This window comes from Lucilia sericata, unplaced genomic scaffold (assembly GCF_015586225.1).
Source record: "Lucilia sericata isolate MDLA Ls3-8-SP2 unplaced genomic scaffold, ASM1558622v1 Contig001097F_arrow, whole genome shotgun sequence".
In the NCBI taxonomy this organism is placed as follows: Eukaryota; Metazoa; Arthropoda; class Insecta; order Diptera; family Calliphoridae; genus Lucilia; species Lucilia sericata.
In genome coordinates this window covers 24,402-40,000 of record NW_023995071.1, presented here as the reverse complement: position 1 = coordinate 40,000, position 15,599 = coordinate 24,402, and the positions used below count along the sequence as shown (strand labels likewise).

The 15,599-nt window shown below is 32.0% G+C and overlaps 2 protein-coding genes across 2 annotated transcripts; one reads left to right on the top strand and one right to left on the bottom strand.

Moving 5' to 3' along the window:
• Positions 1 to 132: 132 nt before the first annotated feature.
• On the bottom strand, positions 133 to 4,126 carry LOC119609972 (tetratricopeptide repeat protein 7B). The gene is made up of 6 exons (XM_037965034.1): positions 3,754 to 4,126; positions 3,398 to 3,677; positions 3,221 to 3,332; positions 1,676 to 3,155; positions 332 to 459; positions 133 to 273 (listed from the first exon to the last, which is right to left on the bottom strand). The coding sequence occupies exons 1-6, from the start codon at positions 3,863 to 3,865 to the stop codon at positions 133 to 135; spliced, it is 2,253 nt and encodes a 750-aa protein (XP_037820962.1). The 5' UTR covers positions 3,866 to 4,126.
• A 579-nt stretch (positions 4,127 to 4,705) lies between these two features.
• LOC119609973 (multidrug resistance-associated protein 7) lies at positions 4,706 to 11,846 on the top strand. The gene is made up of 11 exons (XM_037965035.1): positions 4,706 to 5,060; positions 5,124 to 5,495; positions 5,813 to 6,505; positions 6,567 to 7,285; positions 8,651 to 8,839; positions 8,909 to 9,026; positions 9,081 to 9,320; positions 9,376 to 9,518; positions 9,579 to 9,755; positions 9,817 to 10,215; positions 10,275 to 11,846. The coding sequence occupies exons 2-11, from the start codon at positions 5,135 to 5,137 to the stop codon at positions 11,721 to 11,723; spliced, it is 4,488 nt and encodes a 1,495-aa protein (XP_037820963.1). The 5' UTR covers positions 4,706 to 5,060; positions 5,124 to 5,134; the 3' UTR covers positions 11,724 to 11,846.
• The last annotated feature ends 3,753 nt before the right edge of the window (positions 11,847 to 15,599 follow it).

The window sequence follows — 15,599 nt, the reverse complement described above, 5'->3', positions numbered from 1 at the left end:
TTCTATCTATCTATCTATTCTATCTATCTATCTATCTATCTGTCTATCTATCTATCTATCTATCTATCTATCTATCTATCTATCTATCTAATCTACTATCTATCTATCCTATATACCTATCTATCATCCTATCTAATTTTTAAATTTTGTTTTCCTTACCATATACATTATTTGATGAGACAATGGATAAATTGATGATGCTTCATGTATACAATTTAAAGCCTCAGCTGGTTGTTCAATATTCAAATAAACATCTGCCAACAAAAGCCAAATCTGAAATATCGTCACATTAATATTAATTATTAAACTATATTTAATAACACTCCTCTACCTTTATTTGTATCATCCAGGGTCTTTGTGGCCCAGGTCGTGGTGTAAAAGAACTCAGTGAACTAGCTGCTTCACTTAAAGCTTGTTCCACCCGTGAAACTGCCGCCAGAGAAGCCGCATAAACAGAATCTTTAAAATTTAAATTGCAAATACATGTTTTTTCAATGCCAATATACACTACTTCAAAAGCATTAAGAGATAGTAATTATAAAAATAACGACAATTGCTTTTGGTGTTTAGAAAGTTAAAACAAAATGCATACAATTTCAAATACATATTATATAAAATTAAAAAAAAACAAAATGTTAAATAGAAACAAAGCTTAATATTTACATAACACTACTAAATACTTTTATTTGTAAATGTGTAAAATTGTATTTTACAGACAATCAATAAAACAATCCCTACTGAAGTCCAAATATTTTTTAAATGGGATTTTTTGCTGTTGGTTTACTTTCTCAAATATGTTATAAATATATGAAAGCATTATTAAAGTGTAGCTTTTGTTTAGTACTCAAATTGTCTTTAGAATAAGTAAGAAAGTGTTAAGAAAAAAATTGTATGGAATTAAGTAAAAAACGTTTGTTAGTCTTTTCAGAAGACATAAATAACTTACAGTTTTATGTTTATAACACATGATCCGAAATATCGTTTTTATTTTAATATTATAAGGAAATAATATTTATGTTTTTTTTTCAAAAAAAAAAGATAAAAATTATTAAGATTAAAATGTATATTTAAAAAGCAAAGAATATTTCTTTGGGACTTGGTATTGTTTTTTTGTCACAAACGAATTGTTTAGTATGATGATGATGAGATTAATTTATGGAGAATAATTTCTATTGATTGTGATAAATCAAATTCAGTAATAAATTCGGGGTTTCATGTTTAAATGGTAATTTATGTATATTTAAGTTGCAGCAATATATTTTATTTTTTCAAATGAATGACGATCAAAAATACTTTTTCGGTCACTTTTTTGAATATGAAATGATTCGAAATTTAAATTTTTTTTATATTTTCAAAAACTTAGTCAGTATTTTTAAGAGTTTAAAACCAAAATTATTTTTATAGCTTTGATACCGATATTTTTAAATAAAAATTTTGGAATTTTTTTGAAATTCAATAACTTTTTATAAAAAATTGTATTATTGAAAACTTTTTTCTTTCAATTCTTTCAATTAGATATAATTATATAAATAACCGCTGTGATTCATAAAAATAATTTTAATATTAATTATTTATATAACAAAAATCTTTAGATGATAAAGTGGCTATTTTTGGTTTTAAACTCTTATATCTCAATCAAATTTTAAACTGTATGTCTATAAATAACAAAACTTACTTGAATCCTTATCAGACATTTGCGAAGATGGTACATGCAATACAATGCTTTTAGTATCAGAGTGTTTTTCTTCGTTTTCCACATTAACTTGACCCTCATACAATTCACGCCATATTGCCAGCATACGCTGCACAGTGACTAAAGCAATTTCAGCATCCTGTAAATGTAGCTGTAGGTGGGCTTTGACATGTAATAAATTCAAATTATCAGGAAATTCTTCTAAAGCATCTTCGGCCACAACCAAAGCTTCACGGGGACGTCGTGAAGCGGTTAAAAGTAAAGCAAATAAATGTAAACTGGGTGCATGTTCGGTACGTAGGGCTAAAGCAAAACGTATATGCGTTAAGGCTTCCGGAATGTTATTGAGTAGAGCATATTGCAAAGATAAATAGTATTCGCATAAATGATCATTGCCATCGTTCTGTACGGCTTTTTCGAGAGCATCTAGTGCTAGTTTGTGATAGTTTTCACGTTCAGCTTTTAGCATACTTTGAATGGCTAATTGTTGATAGCCTATGCCCACATAGAGTTGACAACGTGAAGGTCTTAGACCTTTAGTCTCACGTTTAAGGGCTTGATGGGCAAAATCTAAACCCTCTTTAATGAGGCCCAATGATTCATAACACAATTTGGCAGCCAAAAGACAGGGTAAATGATCACCAGGATTTAGTTTCATGGCTTCCTGTAGAACTCTTAAAGCATGCATATGCTTGCCAGCAGCCATTAGGGATATGCCATATTGACGCCAGACATGTTGCTCGCCAAATGAAAATTTCAAAGCTTTTTCAAACGATTCATTCAACAGCTGTATGAGACCCCAACGTACGGTGGCTAATGTTAGCAAATCATATACAGCAGTGGCATTACCCATAGCATGTGTACGCGCCAAACGAAATTCGGGACTTTGTGATAAAACTGTATCACGTACAGCTAAAGCTTCTGCTATTAGTAGTAATAAAATGGTTTCTTCCTGTTGATTACGTGGCACAAATTGATTTCGGGCAGCATATTTCCGGGGTTTCCACAATTTCTTGGCGGTACCACTAGATTTTAAAGCTGAACTAGTACCCTGTTTCTTTTGAAATGGTGCTGTATAAATAGTTCCCGATACACCTCTCAGCAATACTTCAGCCAGTTGGCGGGCTAGTGTTAGACGTAAAGATTGTGTTGTCTTTGTTTCGATGGCATTTAACATGGTACGATAGCGATCGATAGCTTCTTGTAATTTACCAGCTTTTATTAATACTATAGGTGCTCTTTGCAAAGCTGTTTCCAGTATAGCACCCATGCGTCTATTTAGTTCCAAAGGATTTGCTGGTATAGTTGAACTAATTGCCATATTACTGGCAGATTGCTGTACACTAGCATTAATTGCCAAGGTGGAACCGCCTGTGTTATTAGCCGTAGCAGAAAATGCAGCTATATCCTGTTCCTGTAGGTATAGCAAACCCAAATCTGTGGCACGTTCAAAACAAGAGATCTTTACAAAGGAGAAAGCAATAAGTTAAAAAACTCCTATGTACATATATAGTTTTTACTGCTTACCATTTCTGTTTCTTTTTCAGCTTTTTTGAACTTTGATGAAGGTTTCGCTGTCTGATTTTCCAAGCATAGACCTTTAATGGCATACGATTCAGCCAAGATTTTAAGGCTGCGTCTAAAATGTTATAAGCATTGATAGAATAACATTAAGAACAATTTTAATTATGTTTTAGCACTTACAAAGTCAATTCTTTTTCGGCCAAGGTATTTAATTCGGCCTTAATAAAATTCTCTAAACTTTTTTCGTATTCACCACAAGCATAGCAAAGCTTGGCCAGTAGGAGATAAGCATCCAATGCAATGCCAGCTTTTTGTCCATTTTCACCCGTAACCAGGTTAAGATAACGTCTAGCGTCTTGTAAATCATTTTTAGCTTTAGTAAAATTACTTTCAATCGGTAAATTGTTCTCTAAATAACTTTCCAATCTGGCCTCGCCCACCAAGAAGTTGGCTAAGCATTCTATAAAGTAAAAAAAAAACAAACACACAAAATGACATAGTTCTCTACCAGTCTTCATCAAAATTTTACCACTTACCATTATTAGGCGAACCAGTTTTCAGTTCATCTGTTAATTCTATAACTTTCTTCCATTTGCCTTCACTGCGGCAACTTTCTATTAATGCCTCTACTTTAGTGGTATTACGCATCCTTGTGGTCAATTCCTAATACATTTGTTTTACAATGACGTGATTCATACGCTGTTCACAAACATATACAACACTTTTTCCTTATAAATTTGTTGTTTACAACAAAATATTTATATAGAATTTACTATTAATTAATTGAACTTTGATCTTGTAGTGAATTTTGTAATTATTTAATAGGTGTAATAATGATTTATCGTATTTTTGTTAAGAATTTTCCTAAATCGATTTATTTTTACTGGAGAATTCTTCTTCTTTGCTATATCTGACACTCATAAATAATTAACAACACAAATAACGTAATATATGTTTCAGTGATGTCAATTGTAAATTATTAAAAAAAATTATAATATAATAATAATGATTCATATTGAAACAATATATAAACAAATTTCTATTTTTATTCGTTATAAACCTATGTGAATCTCTAAACCAACTAGCAATTTTGGGGAGGAGGGTTAATAACACCTTTAATACTAAACGTAAAGATTTTTGTTCACTCGTTTTCTTTTCAAAGTTCTGGTACTTCAAAATTGTGTTTTTACATACAAAACTACGTAAAAGAACTACTTCCACTTTTGAGTAATAAAAATCATTTGTAACATAATTTTAATTTACAACTAAAATAATAACACTAAAATCACTAAGTTGATACCACTGTTTAATTAATTTTTGTACTTCATCTACTGATTCTAAACAAAAATATTCCAAGTTTTCCGCTATTTGTTTTGACCTGCATTTTCGTTGCATTCACCATAGAGTTATTGTTGTTGGTTTTTAATTCATATGACAGTTGTTGTTATTGTATCAATATAGTAGTTCATCGATAAAAAAACAAAAACAAATTTCACGCAGAATTTCCAGTCATATTTTATCAGCTGTTCAATATATTTTCATTTATTCTGTGATTTACAAATGCGACGACGACGAGAACGCATTCAAAATACTGTGTTAAATTTGTTTAACTTGATTTTTATTCTCCCGATTGGAAAAAAATAAATAAATTTTAAAAAACTGTTATTAGTCATATAATATACAACATTTTATCAATTCGATGCGGTATACAATGTGTGTGGAGTATTAAAATCAGCAACAAAGAAGGGCGTTTAAAATTGGATGAAAATAAAGAAAATAAAATAAATATTTTCATGGAAAAATAAATAAAAAAGTACCTGCATAAAAAAATCATTGAAAAATAGTAAGTAAATCATGATGAAATTAATGTTACGTTAATAAAACATATTTGCTTTTGCCTTTCAAGTTTCATTAAACATGATTTTGTATGATGACTGGAATTTACGCTGGAACTGGTCAGATTTCTGCTCTACCGGAGTTCGGCCATTCGCTAGTGATTCAAATGATTTGCTGCCCTGCTTTCAGGAAATTATTTTACAATTACCTATCTATACGCTGTTTGCGGCAATATCAGCATATCATTTTGGAGCTTATACAAAATGTTTAGTTCGAGATCGTACACAATTATGGGCCATTTATTTGCGTGTTGCGTCTACAATTCTTTTGGCTACATTACCGGTATTAAAACTATTTGAATTTTATCGTTTGGGTGTAAGATTATATGCAGCCGATATACTTGTTGTTTGTACGGAATGTGTTATGTGGGTGGTGCACAGTGGTAAGTTGTTAATAGAATAATATATAAGTGAAATCCCGCATTTAGTTAAAAACTTTGTCATAAACTATATTATTCCAGCATGTCTAATTTAAATTGTATACTTGATAACATACATATCTGATTTATTTGCTCTTTAAATAGTGCAAGGGGATTCACCTTAAACTTGAATTTATTACTAAGTTTTATAATATTATTAAATAATATTATTTAAAATAAACTTTGTTGTACTAATAAACTTTAATATTTACATCAGCAATGTTTAAATTTAAAGTTTCTAATTGATTTTATCTTAATGTTTTCTTTACTATTTCCTACAGGCTATCTCCTTACTTCACGCACTTTCGGTGAACTAAGTCACAGAGGGCCTCTAGTCATGATAGTCATGTGGTTGGCGGTATTTGTATTAGATGCAGTATGGTTACGTTCTAGTCGACATTTTGATTGGTGGCCATGGAGTTTAGCTACCTTACTACTCGATGTTTGTTATGGTTTAACACTTATACCGAATGGTAAAGCAACCTATACAGCAGCCCGCTATCAACATGCTAATACAGAAACAACATCGCTATTATCGCCACGTTATACACACTTTCATTTCGATTTCAATGAAGCTCATTTGGGACATGCCCAAGATGAAGCAAACTGTTTTTCGAGATTCTATTTTCATTGGGTAGGGCCTCTGATCTCAAAAGGTGTGGCTGGAAATTTAAGGCGCATTGAAGATCTCTTTGATTTACCAGATGCTTTAAATATACCAAGAATAAGTGAAAAGTTACAGATTAGTATATCGCGATCGAAGAATTTATTTTGGGCTTTACACAAAGCATTTGGTAAGGAATTTTATTTGATTGGCATTTTAAGATTCATAGCTGACATATCAAGTTTTGCTGGGCCTTTGCTGTTGGGTGGTTTATTGAGACAAGGTTATTCCAGAGATGATTCAAATGAAGAGAATTTTAATTGGGCACCTTACTGGTATGCATTGGGTTTATTTGGCACCCAGCTGATATGTAAGTACCACCATGTGCTAAACATTTTTAAAGTAACTAAATCTCTTTTACTTTTTTACAGATACCTTTTGCTCGTGTCACTTTAATTGGCGCATGTCAATGATTGGCATGAAAATGCGCATTGGCGTGGTAAGCGCTATTTATCGTAAAGCTTTAGAAGCTCGCGGCTTAAAAAATGCTCGTCCCGAGGTATTAAATCTCATGTCTACCGATACCGATCGCATTGTCAATTCTTGCATTTCTTTTCACTCATTCTGGAGCATACCATTCCAATTGTTTACCACACTATATTTACTGTACACCCAACTAGGAGCTGCCTTCATAGCGGGTGTTATTTTTGCCGCTGCTCTTATACCCATTAATCGTTGGTTGGCCAAACGAATTGGCCATTACTCACAAGGTCTTATGACAGCTAAAGATGCTCGTATATCGGCTACCAGTGAAACAATTACGGGCGCGAAGCAAATTAAATTAAATGCTTGGGAAGATATTTTCATTAAGAAAATCTTAAACTTTCGTAAAGATGAAATGAAGTTTTTGGCTAAACGCAAATATTTAGATGCCTGGTGTGTTTATTTTTGGGCTACCACACCGGTTCTTATGTGTTTTTTGACATTTGGTGTTTCAGTATGGATGGGAAATCCTTTGGTAGCATCCACAACGTATACCAGTGTGGCTTTGCTGAATTTACTTATTGGACCATTGAATGCATTCCCTTGGGTACTGAATGGTTTAATAGAGGCATGGATTTCGGTGAAACGGGTTCAGGAGTTAATGGATGTAAGTGTAAATGTAAAGCAATGATTTCTAGAATTGGCTTAGGATGTGTACTAGAACTGAACTAGAACTGAACTAGAACTAAACTAGAACTGAACTAAAACTGAACCAGAACTGAACTAGAACTGAACTAGAACTGAACTGAACTGAACTAGAACTGAACTGAACTAGAACTGAACTGAACTAGAACTAGAACTGAACTAGAACTGAACTAGAACTGAACTAGAACTGAACTAGAACTGAACTAGAACTGAACTAGAACTGAACTAGAACTGAACTAGAACTGAACTAGAACTGAACTGAACTAGAACTAGAACTGAACTAGAACTGAACTAGAACTGAACTAGAACTGAACTAGAACTGAACTAGAACTGAACTAGAACTGAACTAGAACTGAACTAGAACTGAACTAGAACTGAACTAGAACTGAACTAGAACTGAACTAGAACTGAACTAGAACTGAACTAGAACTGAACTAGAACTGAACTAGAACTGAACTAGAACTGAACTAGAACTGAACTAGAACTGAACTAGAACTGAACTAGAACTGAACTAGAACTGAACTAGAACTGAACTAGAACTGAACTAGAACTGAACTAGAACTGAACTAGAACTGAACTAGAACTGAACTAGAACTGAACTAGAACTGAATCTGAACTAGAACTGAACTAGAACTGAACTAGAACTGAACTAGAACTGAACTAGAACTGAACTAGAACTGAACTAGAACTGAACTAGAACTGAACTAGAACTGAACTAGAACTGAACTAGAACTGAACTAGAACTGAACTAGAACTGAACTAGAACTGAACTAGAACTGAACTAGAACTGAACTAGAACTGAACTAGAACTGAACTAGAACTGAACTAGAACTGAACTAGAACTGAACTAGAACTGAACTAGAACTGAACTAGAACTGAACTAGAACTGAATTAGAATTGAACTAGAACTGAACTAGAACTGAACTAGAACTGAACTAGAACTGAACTAGAACTGAACTAGAACTGAACTAGAACTGAACTAGAACTAGAACTGAACTAGAACTGAACTAGAACTGAACTAGAACTGAACTAGAACTGAATTAGAACTGAACTAGAACTGAACTAGAACTGAACTAGAACTGAACTAGAACTGAACTAGAACTGAACTAGAACTGAACTAGAACTGAACTAGAACTGAACTAGAACTGAACTAGAACTAGAACTGAACTAGAAATGAACTAGAACTGAACTAGAACTGAACTAGAACTGAACTAAAACTGAACAAGAACTGAACTAGAAATTTTTATTAAAAAAAAAAACATTTTTTGTAAATTATACTATTTTTTATTAAAAATTGGATTTTTAGTAAAAAAAAATTCTATTTTAGCTAGAAAATTTAGACTTTTCTTCCTATTATGATCCCATAATGAAAGGAAGCTCCATGACATCGGTCGATGATCGACCGGTAGTATTACAATTCAAAGATGCCACATTCGAATATGACATGATTAACAATGATGATGATGTACAGACAACAACATTTACACTGGAAAATGTTAATATGGAAGTAAAAAAGGTAAATGAAATTGATAGGATTTGTAAAAAAGTATATTTTTTATATATAAATTGTATTGCAAAATTTCAGGGCGAACTTGTATGTATTGAAGGACCAGTGGGAGCTGGTAAAAGTAGTTTCATAGCAGCCATAGTAGCCGGTATAAATTGCTTAAATGGTTCAATATGTGTACAAGATTTTACCTCAGGTATGATGATTTTATACTTTTTAAAATAATGTAAATAATAAATTTCGTTTACAGGCTTTGGATATGTTCCCCAAACTCCCTGGCTGCAACGTGGTACTATACGCGATAATATCGTTTGGGGTAGTACTTTCGATGAAAAATGGTATAAAGCTGTTTTATTTGCTTGCGCTTTAAATGACGACCTGTCGACTTTGGGTGGGGATTTGGTGGGTGTAGGTGAAAATGGTCGCACATTATCGGGTGGCCAAAGGGCTAGGGTGGCTTTAGCCAGAGCAGTGTATCAAGATAAGAAAAGTATGTAATAGCGTTTATATTATTATTGTTCAATTTATATTTTTTTTGTTTCTAGTTTATTTGTTGGATGATATTTTGGCATCATTGGATGCTCATGTAGCCCGTCATATTATTAAACATTGCATATTAAATCTGTTGAAAGATAAAACAAGAATTATTGTAACACGCAGTGTTACTTTATTCTATCATGCCAATCAGGTAGGTAAACATTTGATTAAGTAAGCAAGTAAGTAAAAGGCGAAATATCTATATCAACAGATCTTACACATTGAAAACGGCAAATTAACGCCCAGCGAATACATGTCAGAAAGTATAGATTTAAGTTTAGAAGATTCCAACGATGAGGCTGATATGAATGAAAGACGAGCATCTATTGATTTGGATGCCTTACAAATGGCGCATGAGAAGAAAAGTGTCGACAGCATTATGCTAGAGGTAAATTTAGAAAATCAAGACATTAAACCTCTTATAAAATAACAATTGCTGTTATCTACAGGAATCAAGAGAATATGGAAATTTGTCAATGAATGTATTTGCTTGCTATTGGAAAGCAGTGACAACACCATTAGGTTTAATCGTTCTTCTATCGGTGGTGCTAATGCAGGTAACACGTAATTTGTCTGATGCTTGGTTAGCTCATTGGGTAACCGATACAACATTGGATAATAACACCTCTAGCGATAATTCTCTGGATCGTGTCATACAACCATCCTGGTGGAAAGAATCTAACAATTCTACAACAGCTGGTCATACAACAGCATATTATTTGTCAATTTTTGCTTCATTGGCTTTAACGAATTCTTTAATGACTTTAGCTCGAGCTTTTCTATTTGCCTTTGCTGGCCTGAAGGCTGCCAAATATATTCACGACAAATTGGTTAATAAAGTAATCTATGTAAGTTTGAAATTAAATCATGGAGTTTATGCAACCTGTAACATTTATATTTATTCTAGGCTAAATTTAGCTTTTTCGATGTCACCTCAGTGGGACGTATTTTAAATCGTTTCTCTTCAGATACCTACACTGTCGATGATTCCCTGCCTTTTATTTTGAATATTTTATTGGCTCAAGTTGTGGGTCTAGTGGGTTCAGTATTTATTAGTTTATATGCCATGCCTTGGTTAAGTTTAGTTGTCATACCCATGGTTCCTGTATACTTAAGTTTACAACATCGTTATCGTCATGCCTCGCGTGATATCAAACGCCTTTCCAGCAATGCTTTGTCGCCCCTATACACTCATTTTACCGAAACCTTACAGGGTCTAGTCACTATTAGAACAATGCGTGTAAGTATACGTTTCCAACGTGACTTTCATGCCAAGTTGGAGGAAAGTATTAAGGCTCAATTGACTTCTTCGGCTGCACAAAATTGGTTGAGCATACGTTTGCAGTTGTTGGGTGCATTCTTGGTGGGTGGTGCTGGCATATTGGCAGCCATTACTTCAGCTCATGCCACTAATCCTGGTCTAGTAGGCTTAGCCATATCGTACGCTTTAAGTATTACCCACATATTGGGAGGAGTTCTCAATGCAGTGGCCGAAACCGAACAAGAACTGGTGGCTGTTGAGCGTATAGAACAGTATTTACAATTAGAGGGAGAAGAAAATGCTGAAGGCTGTATAAATCCTCCCTTTGGTTGGCCTACCCAAGGAGCTTTAAGCTTTAAAAATGTCCAGCTTTCCTATAGGGAACATTTATCACCCGCTATACGTAATTTAAATTTTAAAACAGAAGCTTTTGAGCGTTTAGCTATAGTGGGACGCACTGGAGCTGGTAAAACTTCTATATTAGCGGCCTTAATGAGAATAGCGCCTTTAAGTAAAGGCGAGATTACATTGGATAGTGTAAATTTGAAAACTTTAGCATTAAGTGTTTTGCGTGATCGTATCGGCATTATACCACAAGAACCGTTTCTTTTCGAGGGTACTGTTCGCGAAAATCTTGATCCTCGTTCATCATACTATGATTCGGAAATTTGGCATGCTATTACCAACTGTTCAGCAGCCACCTACCTAGTGCAATCTTTAGGTGGTCTCGACGGCAAGCTTGATAGGGGCGGCATTAATCTATCGGCTGGTCAAAAACAATTATTGTGCCTAGCCAGAGCTTTACTTAAAAATTCCAAAGTTATTTGTATAGATGAGGGCACTTCGAATCTGGACAACGATACCGAATTTGCCATGCATCAGGCATTGCGCTCATCCTTCAAAAGTTCTACAGTAATATTTATTGCCCATCGTTTGAATGGCCTACACAATATGGATCGTATTATTGTAATGGATCAGGCTGAAATAAAAGAGCAGGGCTCACCACAAGAATTGGCTTCTAATACAAATTCCCTCTTCTACAGTATGTTACAGGCTCAACATATTAGTATTGAAGAGTTTACGAATAGTGAATAATAAATAGTTTTCCTATTATATTTAGTTTATTTTTAAGTTTTTTCCTTCTTTTAATTAATTTTAATACTACTACATATTTATTTTCTTAAATAATTATTTTAAAATTTTTTAATACAAATGTTTGTTGTAGTGTTAATTAGAATTATATTTTAATTAATTTAATTGGTATGTGTTTATTTTTGATATAGAGATCAAATGGCAGGATATATTTTAATAATTTTATGGAAGTTGAATTTACAGAAAAAATCGTTTTTAAATAACAAGTTTGGAACTGGTCATGTCATTACTAGAGTGATAGAACGTGTGAAAGCATAAACACTTCATATGTTTCGAACATTGTTGAGATTTTGAAGGATTTCTAAAGAGTTCCTTTTAGGAATCAGTTCTATGGTATGGTTGCGAATAGCTTTTATTTTCAATTCAATTTAAAATTTTTTTAGAACTTTGTGGAGATTGAAAATTTTGAATAAAAAAAAATTCAAATTTAAGAACATAAATTACTGTTTCAGATCTGTTCCATAGGTGTTGTTGTTGTGCATTAAGTTCCTCAGAACTTAGTGCTGAAAACAACAATTTCAAATATAATTCATTGATGGATGAACAAGTTCTAGAAATGTTCCATAGAAGAATGTTGACTTGTCTCTTTCACAGATATTTTTAATTTATAAAAATTAATTTGCATAAAAATGCATAATAAATAAATATTTAAAAAAATTCAATATTTTGCCAAATATCAAAGTTTATATTTTTTAGAAGAATACCAATTTTTTACAAAAGTAGATTAAATTTTATAAAATTTTAATATTTTTAAAAAATTTATAAATATTGATATTTTTTAAATTTAAAAAAAAAAAAAAATTAAAAATTTCAATATTTTCACAAAATTTTAATATTTTTATAAAATTCCCAATTTTCCAAAAATTAATTATTTTAATAAAATTTCAAAATTTTATAAAATATTCATATATTTTACATAAACTCAATATTTCACAAAAATTAAAAAAATTTTCAACAATTTTTTAATATTTTACAAGATAAGACTTTCTATAGACTAAACTATAGACTAGACTATAGACTAGACTAAAGACTAGACTATAGACTAGACTAAAGACTAAACTATAGACTAGACTATAGACTAGACTATAGACTAGACTAGACTATAGACTAGACTATAGACTGGACTATGGACTGGACTATAGACTAGACTATAGACTAGACTATAGACTAGACTAGACTAGACTAAATAGACTAGACTATAGACTAGACTATAGACTAGACTATAGACTAGACTATAGACTAGACTATAGACTAGACTATAGACTAGACTATAGACTAGACTATAGACTAGACTATAGACTAGACTATAGACTAGACTATAGACTAGACTATAGACTAGACTATAGACTAGACTATAGACTAGACTATAGACTAGACTATAGACTAGACTATAGACTAGACTATAGACTAGACTATAGACTAGACTATAGACTAGACTATAGACTAGACTATAGACTAGACTATAGACTAGACTATAGACTAGACTATAGACTAGACATAGACTAGACTAGACTAGACTATAGACTAGACTATAGACTAGACTATAGACTAGACTATAGACTAGACTATAGACTAGACTATAGACTAGACTATAGACTAGACTATAGACTAGACTATAGACTAGACTATAGACTAGACTATAGACTAGACTATAGACTAGACTATAGACTAGACTATAGACTAGACTATAGACTAGACTATAGACTAGACTATAGACTAAACTATAGACTAAACTATAGACTAGACTATAGACTAAACTATAGACTAGACTATAGACTAAACTATAGACTAGACTATAGACTAGACTATAGACTAAACTATAGACTAAACTATAGACTAGACTATAGACTAGACTAGACTATAGACTAAACTATAGACTAAACTATAGACTAGACTATAGACTAGACTATAGACTAGACTATAGACTAGACTATAGACTAGACTATAGACTAGACTATAGACTAGACTAGACTATAGACTAGACTATAGACTAGACTAGACTATAGACTAGACTATAGACTAGACTATAGACTAGACTATAGACTAGACTATAGACTAGACTATAGACTAGACTATAGACTAGACTATAGACTAAACTATAGACTAAACTATAGACTAGACTATAGACTAAACTATAGACTAGACTATAAAATAGACTATAGACTAGACTATAGACTAGACTATAGACTAGACTATAGACTAAACTATAGACTAAACTATAGACTAGACTATAGAACTAAGCTATAGACTAGACTATGACTAGACTAGACCTATAGACTAGACTATAGACTAGACTATAGATTAGACTATAGACTAGACTATAGACTAGACTATAGACTAGACTATAGACTAGACTATAGACTAGACTATAGACTAGACTTAAGACTAGACTATAGACTAGACTATAGACTAGACTATAGATAGACTATAGACTAGACTATAGACTATACTATAGACTAGACTATAGACTAGACTATAGACTAGACTATAGACTAGACTATAGACTAGACTATAGACTAGACTATAGACTATACTATAGAACTAGACCATAGACTAGACTATAGACTAGACTATAGACTAACTATAGACTAGACTATAGACTAGAACTATAGACTAGACAATAGACTAGACTATAGACTAGACTAACTAGACTATAGACTAGACTATAGACTAGACTATAGACTAGACTATAGACTAGACTATAGACTAGACTATAGACTAGACTATAGACTAGACCATAGACTAGACTATAGACTAGACTATAGACTAGACTATAGACTAGACTATAGACTAGACTATAGACTAGACTATAGACTAGACTATAGACTAGACTATAGACTAGACTATAGACTAGACTATAGACTAGACTATAGACTAGACTATCGACTAGACTATCGACTAGACTATTGACTAGACTATAGACTAGACTATCGACTAGACTATAGACTAGACTATAGACTAGACTATCGACTAGACTATCGACTAGACTATAGACTAGTCTATCGACTAGACTATCGACTAGACTATCGACTAGACTATCGACTAGACTATCGACTAGACTATCGACTAGACTATAGACTAGACTATAGACTAGACTATAGACTAGACTATCGACTAGACTAAACTAGACTATGGACTAAACTTTAGTCTATTGACAAGTCTATAGATAAGACAATAGATAAGACCATAGGCTAGTCTATAGACAATACTATAGACAAGACTGTAGACTAGACTATAGACAAGAATATAGATAAGACTATAAACTAGACTTTAGACAAGACTATAGACAAGAATATAATGTCCATGTCCATACGAATTAAAACAAAATGTTTTATATTTATTAAAACAGTTATAATAAAATAATTAGCAAATTTAAATTATTCAAAAAATCACAACAAACAATTTATTATTTCAATAGATTGTTTAACAATGACTTCATTTCTTTTCTTTTCAAACATTACGTTAAAATAATTTAAATTTAAAAAAAAACACGTAAAAGTAATTGTGAGTAAAATTATTTAGAAAACTATAAATTCATTTCATTTAGTTTAAATATGCATTAATAACAAAAAAAAAAACTATATAATATCTCAAGGCAAAACTATAAACAATTTATAAGAACACATCAATTACAAAAAAATACATATTTTTAAACAAACTTCAACTTTTTAGTAAACAAAAAATTTAGTATTAATTTTTAAATAAAACTTAAGAACTATAAATTACTTACACACATCACTTATAATTTAATAAATAAAAATTTCTTAATTCAAATGTTGTTAATATGTAGCGTTATATTAAAGACAAACATACATATTT